Source organism: Chelonia mydas, chromosome 14 (genome assembly GCF_015237465.2).
Source record: "Chelonia mydas isolate rCheMyd1 chromosome 14, rCheMyd1.pri.v2, whole genome shotgun sequence".
NCBI classification, from domain to species: Eukaryota; Metazoa; Chordata; order Testudines; family Cheloniidae; genus Chelonia; species Chelonia mydas.
The window spans coordinates 22,386,829-22,403,805 of NC_051254.2; the positions used below are offsets into that span (position 1 = coordinate 22,386,829).

General features: G+C 44.9%; 1 protein-coding gene across 12 annotated transcripts in view; it reads left to right on the forward strand.

Annotated features, from left to right (window-relative positions):
* The first annotated feature begins 781 nt into the window (after positions 1 to 781).
* STX8 (syntaxin 8) overlaps positions 782 to 16,977 on the forward strand; it is a 175,017-nt gene continuing 158,821 nt past the window's right edge. For 11 of the 12 annotated variants that reach the window (XR_005227494.2, XR_006285648.1, XR_006285649.1 and 8 more), the window contains exons 1-3: positions 828 to 991; positions 9,873 to 9,972; positions 15,968 to 16,062. Coding sequence is in view for 7 of the 12 variants with exons in the window: in XM_043527743.1 (XP_043383678.1) it covers positions 975 to 991; positions 9,873 to 9,972; positions 15,968 to 16,062 (212 nt within the window). In the remaining 5 variants the exon portion in view is untranslated. Of the gene's footprint in view, positions 992 to 9,872; positions 9,973 to 15,967; positions 16,063 to 16,977 lie in introns of all 12 variants that reach the window. The other variant, XM_037913369.2, reaches the window with a different exon arrangement.

The following is a 16,977-nucleotide window of genomic DNA, read 5'->3' on the forward strand; positions in this document are numbered from 1 at the left end:
CAACTCTTTCAATTTGCCTACAGCCAAGTTGCCTGTCCAGTACCAGGGCTGGTCAGGAACGTGGACTTTTGCAGTCTATGATGATTATCCCATCCCCATGCTGTTGAGGGAAGACTTGGCCAACCATGTGAAGCTAGCCAAGAGGGTGGGAATGGTCACCCGCAGTCTATCCAAACAAACCGTGAGGCCTAGCTCTGTTCCGGAAACTTCTATCAGGACCCGGTCAGAGGTGATGGACCCGGGCCCCAGGCCAATGGCTGCAACAGCAGTAGTGGATCCAGTCCCAGAGACCCAGACGGAACCAGTCCCAGAACCGGAACCAGCGGAACAACCAGCACCAGACCCATTGCCAGCACTGACTCCAGTACTTGCAACCCCAACACCAGAGGGCCCCACCGAACCTGAACCGGGCAGCAGCGCATAGTCTCTAAGGTGCCACAAGTACTCCTTTTCTTTTTGCAATTTATTTGAGCGTAAGCTTTCCTGAGCTACAGCCCACTTCATGGGGTGCCTGCAGTGGGCGTACAGAAGGGACAAGGTTTAACAGGCACCAGGCAGCTGGAGGCAGAAGTGTACAGAAGAGGCACCTATGTGGGTGCGACAAGGTGCCTGCGCGGGTACGCCTGATGCGCAGCTAACGCTGCCCCTTGCCTGTCTGACCTGGCCCCCGCCCCGCGACCCAGTGAAGCCCCCCGCGCCGGGGGGTTGTGTGATCTGCCCTCCCAGGGCAGGTGCAGCCCCCCCCGCGGGGGTATGCGACCTGCCTCCCACCCCCAGGCTGCCTGAGGGGCAGGGCTTGTCTGATGCCGCCTCCTCTCGGGCAGGACCCGGATGTAGATCGCCCTCCTCTCCGTCCCGTTCTGAGTCCCTGCGCGCGCCGTAGTCAGCTGACCTAGCCCGGAAGCGCCCGGAGCCCGGCTCCGGACTCAGCAGTCCCGGCCGGCGGCAGAGAGGGGGCGGGCCGCGGCGCAGCGATGGCTCCGGACCCCTGGTGAGCGGGTGGGGGGCCGCGCCCCCTCCCCCCCGAGCCTTTGCTGTGCGACACCTGCGGCCCCCCCCCCCCCGCGAAGCGAGGCCAGGTCCCCAGCTCAGGGGAGAGACCCCCGGGGGGACAGCCCCGCCCCGCCCCCCCCCTCCGACGGGCTCTGCGGGGAGGGACGGGGCCTTACGGGGCAGGCCCGGATTTCCTTGTGGGGACCCCTCTCCTCCCATCCCCCCTCCTAGGCTTGGTGTCCGTGACACTGGCCTTGCCCCGCGGCTGCCGGAGCTAGCGCCCAGGCCGCGCTGCCGGCATGGTCAGGGCGGGTTTTTTTGGAGGGGGCTGTAATATTGCAGGGTCCCGGTCCCAGAGCAGGACCCCCTGTGCTAGGTGCTGTACAAACCCAGAACAAATGCGCTCCACCGCCCAAAGAGCTTCCTATCCAAGTCGGGGCTGTTTGGTTAGTGCAGGCGTTCGCCATAGGAAGTGAACAGTTAGTCAGAATTAGGGTCACAGTGAACATTATACCTTTCCCCTTAGCCACATGGTGGGCCAGATTTTCAAAAGAACTCATCCTGTTGGAGGTAGGTTGGGGGCTGAGCTCTTTTGAAAACCGGGCCCATAATGCTCTTAAGGAAAATTGAAACTATTGGCCCTCCTGACAACCTCTCCCAAGCATTTAGGTCCATGGTGACGTTTACTTAATAGACTTGGATCCTGACTGATGCTTCTGTTCATAAACAAAAGCGTAGTGTAAAATACTGAAACAAATATACGGTCTTAGCATTGTTCAGTTGACTTGGTTGGATGGGTATCGTGTATATTTCTATGGGTGATGAAAGGATAACAGCAGATATAAAAAAGTTTGTTATAAATATATGTAATAGAACTTTGGAAGATTAAGTACAAATATCAGTTCATAATTCCTATACAGCAGTTTCCTCTTTAAACAACTTTACAAAAAAATAAAACCACTAAATACCTTGGTGCTGGGTGATAGGTAGGTAGCTGTTATTCCCATTTTACTTTATTATAGGTAAAGGTCTGAGGGAGCTGGGATTGTTTACTCTACAGAAGAGAAGAATGAGGGGGGATTTGATAGCTGCTTTCAACTACCTGAAAGGGGGTTACAAAGAGGATGGCTCTAGACTGTTCTCAATGGTAGCAGATGACAGAATGAGGAGTAATGGTCTCAAGTTGCAGTGGGGGAGGTTTAGATTGGATATTAGGAAAAACTTTTTCACTAAGAGGGTGGTGAAACACTGGAATGCGTTACCTAGGGAGGTGGTGGAATCTCCTTCCTTAGAGGTTTTTAAGGTCAGGCTTGACAAAGCCCTGGCTGGGATGATTTAACTGGGACTTGGTCCTGCTTCGAGCAGGGGGTTGGACTAGATGACCTTCTGAGGTCCCTTCCAACCCTGATATTCTATGATTCTATGATAGGTCACAGCATTTCACTTTGCCTTACTTGCTTATTAGACTATCAGATAATGGTCTCTCTATATATGTGATTTCTATTTAAGTTGCTCTATTTAGGAATCAGAGTAGCAGCCGTGTTAGTCTGTATTTGCAAAAGTGAGCTGTAGCTCACGAAAGCTTATGCTCAGATAAATTGGTTAGTCTCTAAGGTGCCACAAGTACTCCTTTTCTCTTTAGGCACTCTGTTTAGTTAAAATGTATGTATCTCGGTAGTCTTGGTTAATGAAGAATTAAGGGAGGATACTGTAATTAAAGCAAATCTACATGGGTTTATGGAAAATAGATCTTGTCAAACTAACTTGATACCTTTTTGAATGAGGTTTCAGGTTTGATCGATAAAGGTAATAGAGTTCTGTAAGGTATTTGACTAGGAATGGATTAAAAATTGGCTAACTGATAGGTCTCAAAATGTAACCGTAAATGGGGAATAATCAGCAAGTGGCTCTGTTTCCAAAGGGGTCCCTCAGGGATCGGTTCTTGGCCCTACTCTAGTTAACATCTTTATCAATGCCCGGGAAGAAAACATAAAGTCATCACTTATAAAGTTTGCAGATGGCACTGAAATCGTATGAGTGGTAAATAATGAAGAGGACAGGTCACTGATTCAGGACCACTTGGATCCCTTGGTAAACTGGGTGCAGGCAAAGAGTATATGTTTTAATACAGCTAAATGTATACACTTAGGAACAAAGAATGCGGGCTATACTTAGAGGATAGGGACTCAATCCTGGGAAGCAGGGACTCTGAAAAAGATTTGGGAATAGTCATGGTAATAAGCTGAACATTAGCTCCCAATGTGACACTGTGGCCAAATAGAGCTAATGGAATCCTGGGATGTATGAACAAGGGAATCTCAAGTAGGAGTAGAGAAGTTACCTTCCCTCTATATTTGGCACTGGTGCAACCACTGCTGGAGTACTGTGTCCTGTTCTGTGGCTAACAATTTAGGAAGGATGTTGATAAATCGGAGAGTGTTCAGAAAAGAGCCATGAGAATGATTAAAGGATTAGAAAACATGCCTTATAGTGATAGACACAAGGAGCTCAGTCTAGTTAGGTTAACAAAGAGAAGGTGTGGCTTGATTGCAGTCTGTAAATATGTATGTGGGGAACAAATACTTAATGGGCTCTTCAATCTAGCAGAGATAAGTCTAACATGATCCATTGGCTGCAATTAGAAGCTAGACATTTTTAAATGAGGTTTACATTTTTGACAGTGAGTGTAATTAATCATTTGAACAATTTACCAAGGGTTGTGGTGTATTCTCTGTCACTGAGCATTTTTAAATCAAGACAGGATGTTTTTCTAAAATATATGCTGTAGGAATTATTTTGGGGAAATTCTATGACCAGTGTAACAAAGAATCTTTCATGATTACAGCCTTGGAATCTATGAATCCGTTAATGAAAATTGAGTGTTAAATAGTTAGTAGTGTGTGCTTATAATTGTGGAGTAGGTACATGGCTATAACTTAGTTTACTTTTGCTTTTTTGGCACCCAAATTGCATCTATTTAGTCTCGTCTATTGGATTAGTCTTAAACTATTGATCAGTTACTTTTATAAACTTAGTATATTTAGATCAGCATGCAAATATATTGGTATTACTAAATTTTATTATTGAACTTCTAGATATAATGGTACTGTGATGGGGTTCCTGGGGTGCAACCTGGTGTCATCAACCTGGGGTGTCCCTCTCATGCTATGGTGCTGTTGTTAAGCCACACCAAACCTCTGGCAGGTACTGCATTTACACAGACCTCCATAGGCAGGGACACGTCGAGCTGAGTTACTTGAATGCTTTGCCAGCCACTCATGAACCAATAACAGAGAGGCTCCAGCCAATTCCCCCCAGCTCTCTAGCCTTGCACCTCGAACTGTACCGTCTTGCTCTGGTCATAAGCCTGACCAGTGTAAGTTCATTACTGAGTCCACCCATCCATCAATGTAGAGAGGACACACACCAGCATTTGTAAACTGAGCTGAGATTTCCCAAGCACTTCAACCAAAACACGCTATTTTAGGTAAAATATAAAACAGATTTATTAAGTACAGAAAGATAGATTTTAAGTGAATATAAGTAACTAGCGTAAAGATCAAAGTTGGTTACTTAAGTTATAAAAATAAAGTCTGAGTTCTGCAAACAAAACAGGATTTGAATCAAGCAGTGTCACACCCTGACAGATGGTACAAGCAGGTTACAGATCCTGGGACTCTTTTTCCAGTCTGGGACCATCCTCCCCTGTTCAAAGTCTTTGTCCTCCAGATGCCTGTTGAGGTGGGGATGGGATGGGAAGAGAGGTCCAGTGATGATGTCACTTCTCCTCTTTTATAGTTTCTTCCAGCTTGCTGGAAAGATCTATGCTTGTCACACGAGCGTCCGCCCCCATTGGTCAAGCAGTCTCCATTGTCTATGTGTTCTGTCTGAGAAGTCTTCTGGGATGGCCTCTGGGAAAGTTGGATTCCCTTTAATAGGCCATCAGCAGGTCTTGCTACTCCTTTGTTGTACCTAGAAGGCTGGTTGTGGGTGTTCCTAACCTCACAAAATATTTCAGTAACACACTCGTAGCAAAACGTCATAACTTCCCATACAATGATAGCACATACAATCCAACAGGATATTAATGTTCAACAGATCAAGACTTTTAAAATGCTTCAGAAGGCATACTTTGTACAAAACATATAATTATATGACAATGGGGAATATGGGGATTCCACTGTGCCACTCTCAGGTACAGAGTCTCACAGGTGCATCTGAGTGGTTTTTTTTTTCTTCTTCAAATAAAAGGATTTAAATTGAAACACTTAAAAGATTTAGATGATGGAAAAATATAGTTGTCGACATATTATTCAAACAATTCCTTCAGCTTCTAGCTCCTTATGCACAAAAAGAATCCTGTGAAGTTCTGCACTACAGAATTTTTATGGCAAAATCTTTATTTTATTCTGTTTCTCTTTGTTTCCTGGGGAATCTAGGCAGTTGTACAGTAGAGGGTGTCAACTTCTTAGGCAGTAGGATATTGAGAGTGATGGACTCATCCTTTCCTCTTTTTATGTTTAAAATGAATTATAATGCTTGTCACTTATAGCAACTTTAGCCATAGATTTCAAAACACATTACAAAAGAGAAAACATCACTATCCCCAGTTTATAGATGGAGAAACTGATGCACAGAGTGTAAATATACTGGCCAGTAGAAGACAATGAGTAAATGGCAGGGCTCAGGGTAGTCCAATGTCCTATTCACTGGAGCCAATTTCTGGCCTTCGTTGTACCACAAAACGTACTAAAGTCAGTGTGGCTGCCAGGGGCGATGGAGGACTGAATTTTGCTTACTTTACTTTTAAGGTACTTCTGTTTTCTAGCAGCAAAGAGATTTGGTGGAGTGGAAGGATGGTCTTGAGGCTAAAGCACAGGACTGAGTCTAGTCTTCTCAGTTTTGCCATGGATTTAGGGTGATTTTGGGCATATTCCTTCAACTCTGTGCTTCTTTATTTCATAGGTTCATAGAATTCAGGTAAGAAGGGACCATTAGATCATCTAGTCACACCACTTGGGGTATGGTAGGCCATTAAAAGTTACCTAGCTACCCCTGTGTTGAGCCCAATAATTTGCATCCTTATCTGTACAGTAAGACAAGGGATACTTCACAGGTGGGAACAGGGGAGGTTTTGAAGCTAAATTTATGAATGTTTTCATAGTAGTCAGAGATCCTTGAATGAAAAGTGCAATACATGTGCAAAGTTTTAATATTAGTGATGGGCAAGAAAGAAATGCCATAAATCAGGAATTAGACTTTTGAAGTAAATTAGCTAATTACAGAGTTGCTCTGGATACTTTCCAGTCATGATTAACCTTTTGAGGCCGGGCCTTCCCTCTTTACTTCTTTTTCAAGTTACGGCATGGAGCCCCCTGTGACGTTGCAGTCCATATGCTTTATAAAAATATGTTTATAAGTGTGAATATGATGTAACTGGAATATGCTTTATGCAAAAGGTCTCTTGTAAGGTATCATTACAAAGCTTATAATCTACTGAGTGTGTTCATAGATTCATACAAATAGGATCATTCTTGTATCTTAAACTAGGAATATGAAGTATGACTCTGAGGTCCTATTGTAATCGTGCAAAGTGTGGGCCATTAATGGTAGTTTAGAATCTTGATGGCTCCCAGTGATTAGGACAATTGACTGTAAATGGCTCTGTTTACCTGCAAGCTTCCACTGTATTCGTGTGGGCCATCCCTGGAAGAATGGAGGGGTTCTCCGAGGACATGTGAACATGTCACCTGATACTGGAATCCATCTTAAACCTGGTGCTTTTCCATTTAGAAGGAGGGGTGGGGGCCCAGAGAGAGAGACAGAGGATTCCCGCCTTTGCCAAAGTTATAAAAGGGGGTGGAGCAGGACAAAGGGGGTCCAAGTCATGAGAGAGCCCCTGTTTTTCACCTAAGATGCCTGCTGGAACTAACAAGAACTGTACTGGGGAAAGGATTGAGCCCAGATTAGGAAGGAGTCTAGTCTGTGAAAGAAGATTATTGGAACATCTCTGAGGGTGAGATTTACCTGTAAACAGTTTCTTAATGTATTAGGCTTAGACTTGTGTATATTTTTTTGTTTTGTTTTGCTTGGTAACTTACTTTGTTCTGTCTGTTATTACTTGGAATCACTTAAATCCTACTTTTTATACTTAATAAAATCACTTTTGTTTATTGATAAACCCAGAGTAAGTGATTAATATCTGGGGGAGCAAACAGCTGTGCATATCTCTCTATCAGTGTTATAGAGGGCGGACAGTTTATTAGTTTACCCTGTATACGCTTTATACAGAGTAAAACGGATTTATTTGGGGTTTGGATCCCATTGGGAAGTGGGTGTCTGGGTGCTGAAGATAGGTGACTTGCTGAGCAGTTTTTGGTTAAAGTCTGCAGCTTTGGGGACATGGTTCAGACCCTGGGTCTGTGTTGCAGCAAGCTAGCGTGTCTGGCTCAACAAGGCAGGGTTCTGGAGTTCCAAGCTGGCAGGGAAAACGGGCTCAGAGGTAAATTCAGCACATCAGGTGACAGTCCAAGGGGGTCTCTGTGACCAAACCTGTCAGACTGCCTTCATTTCATTATGCGATAATTGCCACACCCAAGATGCATCTTAGCTTGAAGGAATGAGGATACATATGTAAAAATTCTTAATGATCCCCATCCCTATGGGACCATCCATAATCTTTAAAAAAAAAAAAAAAAAAAAAAAAAAAATAGCCCTGACTCAGTGTGTTGCTGTGTTTTCTTAAATCAGAAGAGCAACATTAATAGTTATTACTGTGACTCACTCCTAACTTAGCTTTTTAGCACTGTCATGGCAGGAATCGGTGACTCATACCATAAGGCTACTGGTCAGTGTATAATTTACTTTACATTATATTTTTGTAACTGTATCTTTGGGCTCAACAAAGGCTTATCTGCCTCAACAATGCAAACCAGCACTGTAAATATCAAACAAAATAACCAGCTGAGGGCTATCATTGACTTTCTTCTGTGTGAGCAATGGGAAGCACTGCAGCTGGGATTGTGCTTCGCTGTGTGGGTAGACCAGGGGCAGGCAAACTTTTTGGTCTGAGGGCCACATCAGGTTTTCAAAATTGTGTGGAGGGCCTATTAGGGGAGACTGTGCCTCCCCAAACAGCCAGGTTTGCCCCGACCCCATCCAACTCCCCCCCCCCCCCCCCCCGGGACTCCTACCACATCCACCACTCCCTGTCCTCTGCTGACCCATCCAACCCCTCCTCTCATTCCTGACTGCCCCCATTCAACTCCCCTGCCCTCTATCCAACGCCCCCTGCCCCCTTAGTGCGCTGCCTGGAGCACCGGTGGAGTGGAGCCAGCCATGCCACTGGCAGCACAGAGACCGGGTCAGGCCGGGCTCTGCAGCTGCGCTGCCCCAGGAGCTCCCAGCCCCGTCGCCCAGAGCATTGCGCCGGCAGTGCGGTGAACTGAGGCTGCGGGGGAAGGGGAACAGCGGGGGAGGGGCTGGGGGCGAGCCTCCTGGGCCAGGAGCGCAGGGGCCGGGCAGGAGGGTCCCGCAGCCTGTAGTTTGCCCACCTCTGGAGTAGACAGATGTGTTAGTGTGCTAAAATCATGTGGTTGTGGCGGAACAGGCTGTAGCTAGGGCGAGCCACCCAAATATGTACCCGGGGGTTGAGTGTGATTGTACTTGGATGACTAGCCTGAGCCGCTGTAGCCACAGCACTAACTTTAGTGCACCAGCTGGAGCAAAGCTAGCATGGGTCTGTCTACCGGTAATGGGAAACGCTCCCAGCCATAGGCTCTGACTCTGTGGGTGCTCTGGAGCTCAAGCACGCATGGAAAAAAATAGGAGGTGCTCAGCACCCACCAGCCACAGTGGTTCCGGCCCAGGGGCTAGCCACTGATCAGCTGTTCTGCGGGACGCAGAGCTGGCTGCTGATCAGCTGTTCGGCTGGCAGGAGGCGCTTGGGGGAGGTGGAGAGGAGCGAGTGCGGGGCTCGCGGGAGGGGTCTTGGCAAGAGGTGGAGTGGGGGAGGGGGCGGAGCAGGGGTGGGAAGAGGCAGACTGAGGGTGGGGGCTCGCGGGAGGAGCAGGGGCAGGGCCTTGGGGCGTAATGGGGGTGGAGCACCCACAAGGGGAAAAATAGTGAGTGCCTGTGCCTGCAGTGTTAGACTTACAGCGTCTGTGTTTTCTAAGGGTATGAGATGCGCCGCTTTGATGCATGGCTCACCCAGTGCTTGCACCTATCTCCTCTCTGTAAAATTTCCATGACAATGAAAGAGGCTTCAGTCTGCTTTGTTTTATGTAAATTAGGTGTAGGCCTGATTCTCCTCACAAGCTACCACTGTGGCCCTTGGTTGAGCAAAGTTTTCATGTCCCTGTGATTAGCCAACCTCACATTACTGAATCTGTATAGCACAGCATCCTGACACTGTTCATTTAAATCCCTTGCTGAGACTTTAACATGCACTGATTCAGTGCTGTCCTGTCCTCACTGGGATGGGTGCATTAGAAATCCCTGGGGGGATGGGTGTCCCTGCAATAGGTTGGTTGCTTTTAGTAATTTGATGAACTAACTCTCTGAGGCTTGTGGCAGTGGGGTGTTTCCCACTGTATCTTGGGATCTCTAGTGATTCTGACTGCTTGCAATGACACTTTCTATCCAGCAGGTTATGCTAGGTTGTCTGGAAGCACTCCTACCATTAAGTTCGCTTTGATTTTTAAGACAGACCTGTTTCTTGCATCTGCTTTTCGTTCGGCTTTGTCATAGTTTTTCAGGGGCTTTTTTGTGGCAGACACTCTAGACGCTTGATTAACAAAGGAGAGACTAAAACCAAGATCCTTGGCACAGAGATGACTGGGGAGACTTTTCTTAACTGTCTGAAATCTTTCTGTTTATAGGTTGTCGATGTACGATTCCACCTGTCACATTGCGCAAGAGATTGCTGAAAAAATTCAGGAACGTAACCGATGTCAAAGAAATGGTGAAAATTCAACGAAGGTACCATATCTTCATGAAAGATCTAACGTTAAACATCTCTTTTAACTTAGGTTTTGTATTTAATTATAACAAACTCTAATATAATGGTAAAGTTGAGAAACACACATTCAGGAAACTCCAAATTTAGGTTTCTATGATGGCTCTTCCGTTTCTTGTTGTCTTCAAATCAAGACTGGATATCTTTCTGGAAGAGATGTTTTAATGAAACTCACATTATTTGACTTAATGCAGGGATACTAGGTGAAAGTCTCTTGCCTATGTTGTACAGGAGATTGGACTAGACCTTAAAATCTATTAATCTAATGCAACATTTCATGCCCTGTGTGGTTTTTTTATGGTATGTCGTTAACATACGGTACGTTTACTAAGGTTCACATAAGGAAAACAGGAACAGAGCTTTTGAATAAATTATCTTTTTGAATGTCCTGAAATTCTATGCTTGACTTCTCCAACTTCAGCCTTTTGGTGAATGCTAGTTTTCTTGCACTTAATGCCACTGGTTTATTTTACAAAAATAAGAACTGAAGCTCTTAGTGGTGCATGTCCAATATTTTGAATTGCTCTAGGTTGTTGTCAGTCAAAAGAGATCTACTACACATTAAGAAAACACGCCCCTCCCCCAACCCCACCTCCAAGCTCTTGGATAAGGGTGCCAGGAAAACTGCATTAGAATGTATGCTATTCACTTGCCAGCTTCCTGAATTTGAAGTATAGAGCAGATTTTCAGGCTTGGGTTGTTTCTTCCTCATTTGGGGCTATAAACAGCCGAATATGACGTTTCTAGATTCAGTCATTTTTGAGTGGTGCAAGTCCAAAAATATCAGAAGAGCAGAGTTTCAAATGTTTGTCCTGCATGAAAAGGAGACTTCAGTGCTTAACCTGTTACTGTTCGATTCTCCACTTTTGCATTAATTCAGGAGGAAAATCATAGACTACTCTCTTTGGAGTTAAACTTAAAATCATAGGCCTGATCCTGCAAAGACACATGCACATGCCTAGCTTTACATACTCTGACTTCCCCCTTGACAATGTAAAATTGAGCATGTGCATAAATCTTTATGGGATCGGGCCTTATATTAATGTATTTTGCATTTTAAAAAACTAAAGCTAATCTAAATTCATTGTTAGGGCATATAGCCTGCAGTGTGTCACTTTGATTAGACAATGAATTGAGATTAGCTTTAGTTTTTTAAAATGGAAAAATAACACTTAACTTAGTTCTGTTCTGATGCTCCATTACTAAGCTTGTGGGCTTCAGACTCAAAGGGGAGCTAGAAGTGGGGTATGGAGCATCAGTAGTTAAAGCAAAAGGGCATGTGGTAGAAGAGCAATATAGTCTAATTGTGAATTTTGTACGTGGTTTGTATGGGAGTGGGATTCCAAAGCCTGTAGGCAGTTCTTTATAATCTGGGTTTGGAGTAACACAGTAGACTGTCCCTTGGAGTGTCCTGGAAATGGAATTTTGGGGCTTTAGTGAAATAAGAGACTTTTACCAAAATAGCTGCTTTTTACAATGATCTATTATAATGATCTTGAAGGCATAAGAACGGCCATACTGGGTCAGACCAATGGTCCATGTAGCCCAGTGTCCTGTCTTCTGACAGTGGCCAATGCCAGGCATCCCAGAGGGAGTGAACAGAACTGGTAATCATCAAGTGATCCATCCCCTGTCACCTATTCCCAAAGTACAGTCACTTGGCCTCCTGGCTGAATGGGGGAGGGGGAGAAACAACCCCCAAACAAAAATCTCTCATGAACTAAGAACAACAAAGAATCTTAGGCTACACTACAGCTTAAGTCAATATAATTTATGTTGCTCTGGGGTGTGAATAAGCCACCCCACCGAGCGACGTAAGTTACACCGAGCTAAGCACTGGTGTGGACAGCGCTATGTCCATGGGAGAGCTCTCCCATCTCTTGCTCTGTACCACTTGTTGGGGGTGAATTAACTAAGTCGACGGGAGAGCTCTCTCCTTTTGGCTTAGGCTTTCTCCTGAATCAGTGCAGCTGCACCGCTGTAAGCGCTCTAGTGTAAGTTGCTGAAGAACTCTTCAGTCACTGCTGGCGTAGTCCCCTGGGGCCAGTGCAGCATTGTGCCCACAGTTGGTCCTGCAGTGCTTTGGCTTCCACCACTTCCCAGTCTTCAGAACTTCACTATTCTTCACCTTCATTTCCGTAAACTCTCAGAAATCTTATGCCAGAGTTCAACCTGGAAGTGGCTCCAGAGTGTGACACGTTCCTGAGCCCAGGCAGCTAACAGGATAACGTCAGAACAATCCTTGCTGAGTTTTTATGCAGCTTTTTCCTAAATGAGTTGTTACAATAAATATCCCCCTCCGACATGTCAAAACCCCATCTCAGCTCTCACTCACGAGGGACAGCCCTCATTTTAGATACTAATTTACCCCCTTAGCCTAGTGTTCTCATTGAATTGTTTCTTGGTCAATATCCGTAATTGTAATGAAATGAATCCAATTTCAGTGATTTCTATTGTCTGTCTCTCCTTTGTTAGTCATTAGCCTGGTTCACATTGGGCTCAGAAGTTCATTAGCCTTGTCACATCCTTGTGCATATAGTTTCCATAGTTTTGCGCAGTTACTCTTTTCTAGGAACAGTGCTAACTTAATTGTGCTAGAGATTTCTTCCTAGATCCATTTTACCATTGTTTTAAACAAGATTGTAGAATTTCCCATCCCTGCCCCTCAGGGAAACTACCAGAACCCTACTAGTTACAACTATATTGCAAGGTAACACGGTTTTAAATCCAATGTGGACAGTATTCTTTTGCCATGTTTAAGCCTTGGTAGATCCAGTCATGTTTTAACTGCGAACAGAACAGAGAAGCTACGTGTATGCTTAGGATTGAATTGATAACTAGGCCCCAGTTTATTCAAGTGTTTGGAATCTCAATTGCCATTAACTGTCCCCTTTGTAGTCAGTCTCAGCAAAGAGGTTCTCAGTTTCTTAATTTGGGAAGGTACGTAAGCATGTGTCTAACTTTAAGCGTGTGCTTCATCCCATTGAAGTCAGTAAGATTATTCTCATGTTTAGGATTATTCATGTACTTAAGCACCCTCCTGAATCCTGGCTTAAATGAAGTAGGGAGATTGATTTTGGCCTCTGCCCCGAGTGGTTGTTCTCTAGGTCAGTGGGTCTCAACCTACTGACCACTGTGGGTCGCATATGAAGCTCTCTGTGTTATATGGGCTGCATCTACACAATAGATCTACTACCTGTGTGGCCCTGAGGGTGTCAGATGGGCTGCAGCTGTGTGCTGATTAGGCCTTGGGTTGAGAACCACTGCTCTAGGTCCTGGCTGAGGTATATTATTTGCTAGAGACCAAGGCAGGATGGAGAGGGAAGCATGAGTATGAAGTTCACAGTGCTGCCTGCTCTTGTAGCTGTTCTGAACATAGTCCGGTAGGGGTCTCGAACAGAACCAAGCAATTCCAACCCCCCCGCCCCCCCCCAAAAATTGCTATAATGATCTTTTCCCCAAATTGCAGAAGCGTTTAAATTGTGCAGCCACATTCACTCCCGAAGTGCAGGCAAAGCAAAAACTGTTACTTGTTTAGTTCATCAGTATTTATACGGGCCAAAGTTCTCGGACTTACATCATCTCATTCGCTGTGATGTCTGGCTTAAAAAAAAAAAGTGGGGTGGGGGGGGGGCTGCATCAGTGTTGTCTAATGGCTCTCTTGTAGCGTAAGCTTTGTAGCCTGTGTATTATCAAAACATTACACAGTCAGTTAAAATGCTTTTGTGAAGAAATTTTTCCATGTTTTGTGTTTTAATGGAGTAAAAGGAATTTGCTCTCAGAACAGTTAGAGACAAGTATTGGCAGTGTTTGATTCCACTGTAAACAAACATCCAGCAATGAAATATTTGTTATGATAACAAGAACTCACGTTGAGAAACACATGGCTGATCAATCATACTTGCTGTGGCTAGTAAATGTTTTAATAGAGATGTCTTTGTATGGTATTTGTGTGGGACAAGCTGTCAACAAGATCCTGGTTTTTATGGTGTTTTGCCACTAGTGTGATGTGACCTCCCCCCTTCCCCCTCCCCCCCCCCCCCCCCCCAAAGCCCTATGTTTATAATTGAATAGAAATGAAGTATAAAAGCTAAGGTTAAAAAAGGCTGTAGGGTGAGGCTTTCACAAATGCTCAAGGATTGGTTAACCCTAGTCACGCTGAAGTCAACGATCAAACTCCCATTGCTTTCAGTGGGAGCGAAGTGAGGCCAGCATGCAGTCTTACCTTGTAGGGCTTTTTAGCTGGGGGGGAGGGAATCCCTCTTGATGGATGGTGTTGATTACTTACCTTTCATTATACTGGCATGGCGTTCTTCCCAATCCCCCCTGTACTCTGGCAAGGTAGGCTGGATAAGGTTCATGCAGCATTTCCCAGAGAGAAAGGTGCGGGAGATGTATCCATGAGAAGGCCTTTAACAACACCTGGCAGGGTTGTGGGGGCTTGCAATTGTGTTTATTGTCCTGAAGGGTCACTCAGCTTTGAAAAGTGGGGGAAATGTTGCTTAAATGACTGCCTGGCTGTTTTTCAGTGGCACAACTATTACGCAAATCTCTCCTCTGGCTACTTACCCTCTGAACTGGCTAATCACATGCTCACTTCAAATATGGCTGCCTCAACATCTGACCCACTCTACCATCTTCATACCTGGGAGGGGTACAAGTCTCAAAGGGGTTTCAGGCTCCTGAGTCTAACTTCCAGTGAGGCACTTCTGGAAACTCCACCAATCACCTCTGTGCTGATATCAAGTACACTACGTTACAAGAATCTCCAGTAATGGGGAAGTGGAGGTTGGACACCTAACTGCCTTTTTTGCCTGACAAAATGCCTCTCAATCTTCCTCAAGGGGAGCAGACAGTCATTCTGGGGCTATTGAGAACACTGGGGTTAGCTGTCAAGGGGTAGAAATTGATGTGGCCTAGTTTGCCGTGAATGGGGAATTCAGAGGGAAGTGGCCATTTGGAGCATAGGAGTGAGGGGAAAAGCAAGCTGTCCTGCCCCCTGTTTACTCCATAATGCATGTATCCCAGTCTTATTTCTGCTTTCTCTTTGAGTGATCACCCACAGTACAGTTATTGCCTTGCAAACAAGAGGCACCTTCAAGCGCATGCAAGCCTGTAACTTGGGTGATTACCAACTTAGTTTCAATCATGTGTGCTTTTCCTCTAGTTAGCAAAATCAAAGGGAACAATATTCAGGACAAGCGGAGGGAAAATGTAGACTTTTCTACAGAATAAAGGTAAAAAGGGTGAGAGAACTCCAAGGTAGCCAGAACATTACAGTACTGTTGTTAGCTTGCTTGAAGGAGGAGGATTTTTTTTACAATGTTTACAGTAGAAAAAGATAAATCTAAGAACCTCATGCAAGCAACAGGAATACAAATTATTACAGTCAATAGTGCGGAGAGGCCAGGAGTCAAGGATGAGCAAAGATGGTAAACAAGTGTCTGGCGGTAAAACTAAATAGAAATGAAATTACAGATCTGGAAGTTATAAGAGAACTAGTGGAAGGAATCTCTGAACCTCTGACAGTAACCTTCACTAAAACACAGAAGCCAGGAGATCTCTGCCTACAGGCAAAGGCAGCATCCATATTTCCCTTAAGAAGCAGAATAAAGAACCAGGAAATTAACTGGACAGCAGCAAAATGTGGGCAAAATATTCCAGCACATAGGGGAATTAATTTGTGAGGATTTGAAAGAAAGATCTCATAATTAGCATGAGTATATTAAAAAACTGGTTGCAAAACCAATGTTAACATAGAATTGTTTTCTGAAAAAATCCCAAACAGCACCGCTTGTGCACAGCTGAGCTCAGCACAGGCTTTTCTCAATGTCAGAGGGAATCCTGCTGTGGGGTTTGTGGGGTTCTGCATTGGATTATTTGAATATGGATGTCTGTATGGCTACACTGTAATCTGGTTAAAAAAAACCCAACAACTGTTTTTGTTTTTTCCTTCAGCTTAATGTGACAATCCGATCATTGTTGCAGAATCTCAAGGTAAAGATCGACCAGCTGAAGGACTTATTGCTTCGAGCTATATCAACACGTCAGATGTATCCATGTAAACAGTATCTCACTGTTCTTTCTCATATTGTAGGAGTGGGTGGTAGAACAGGCTCTTTTGGAAAGGAAGCTGCAGTTAGCCCCGTCCTCCCCTCAACACCAGGAGGCCCCAATTACTAAAATGTTGCCTGCAATCTTGATTTCTATTTCAGGGACCCTGCACTCATTTTTTAGTGTTGTAGTGACTCTGCTGGGATATCTCCAGGGTGTGACAGATTAACATTGGCAGCTTTGATGCTCTTTGTTTGAGACATAATTGGCCTGTGTATTTTCTTACGCTCCTCACGATTTCGGTTTAAAAAGAAGTTGCAGGTTCCTGTGCTCGCAGTGCTATCCAACAGCCCTATGTGAAACAAGTGTCCAAATTTGGAGCTCCTCCCACACACTGGTCTGGTGGGAAGTAAGGTTGCTGTGCAGCGGGCCTGGCTATCTCGATCAGGGGAGCTCAGTGCTGTGCTGTTAATGTGAAGGAAACGTTTCTCTGCCCTTCTGGATGGAAGAGTTGGATAGTCCTACAAGACATGCTAGGAATGTGTAACTTCTTCCTCATTCACCTGTGCTCTGGATTTCATGTCCTGACCTAGTCTTTCCTGCGCACAGCTGGAAAAGCCGTGTGTAAGAGGGGCAAGCAGATAGCAGCCCAATAGCATTTGTATGGGTCTGAAAATCTCCTGTACCAGTACAGGTGACCCAAAATAGAGACACACAGCCAAATTCATCCTAGTGTGACTCCACTCACTTTAATGGGGTATAATAGCTGGTGAATTGGCTCTGTCTTTATAGAGTGGGTCACTTGCTTAGTTCCATTAAACTGCTACAACCAATTATATCTTCTGGCCTAAATTTTCAAAAATGAGTAGTGATTTTCAGTGCCCAAGTTGAGGCATTTTCAGTGGCCTGATGTT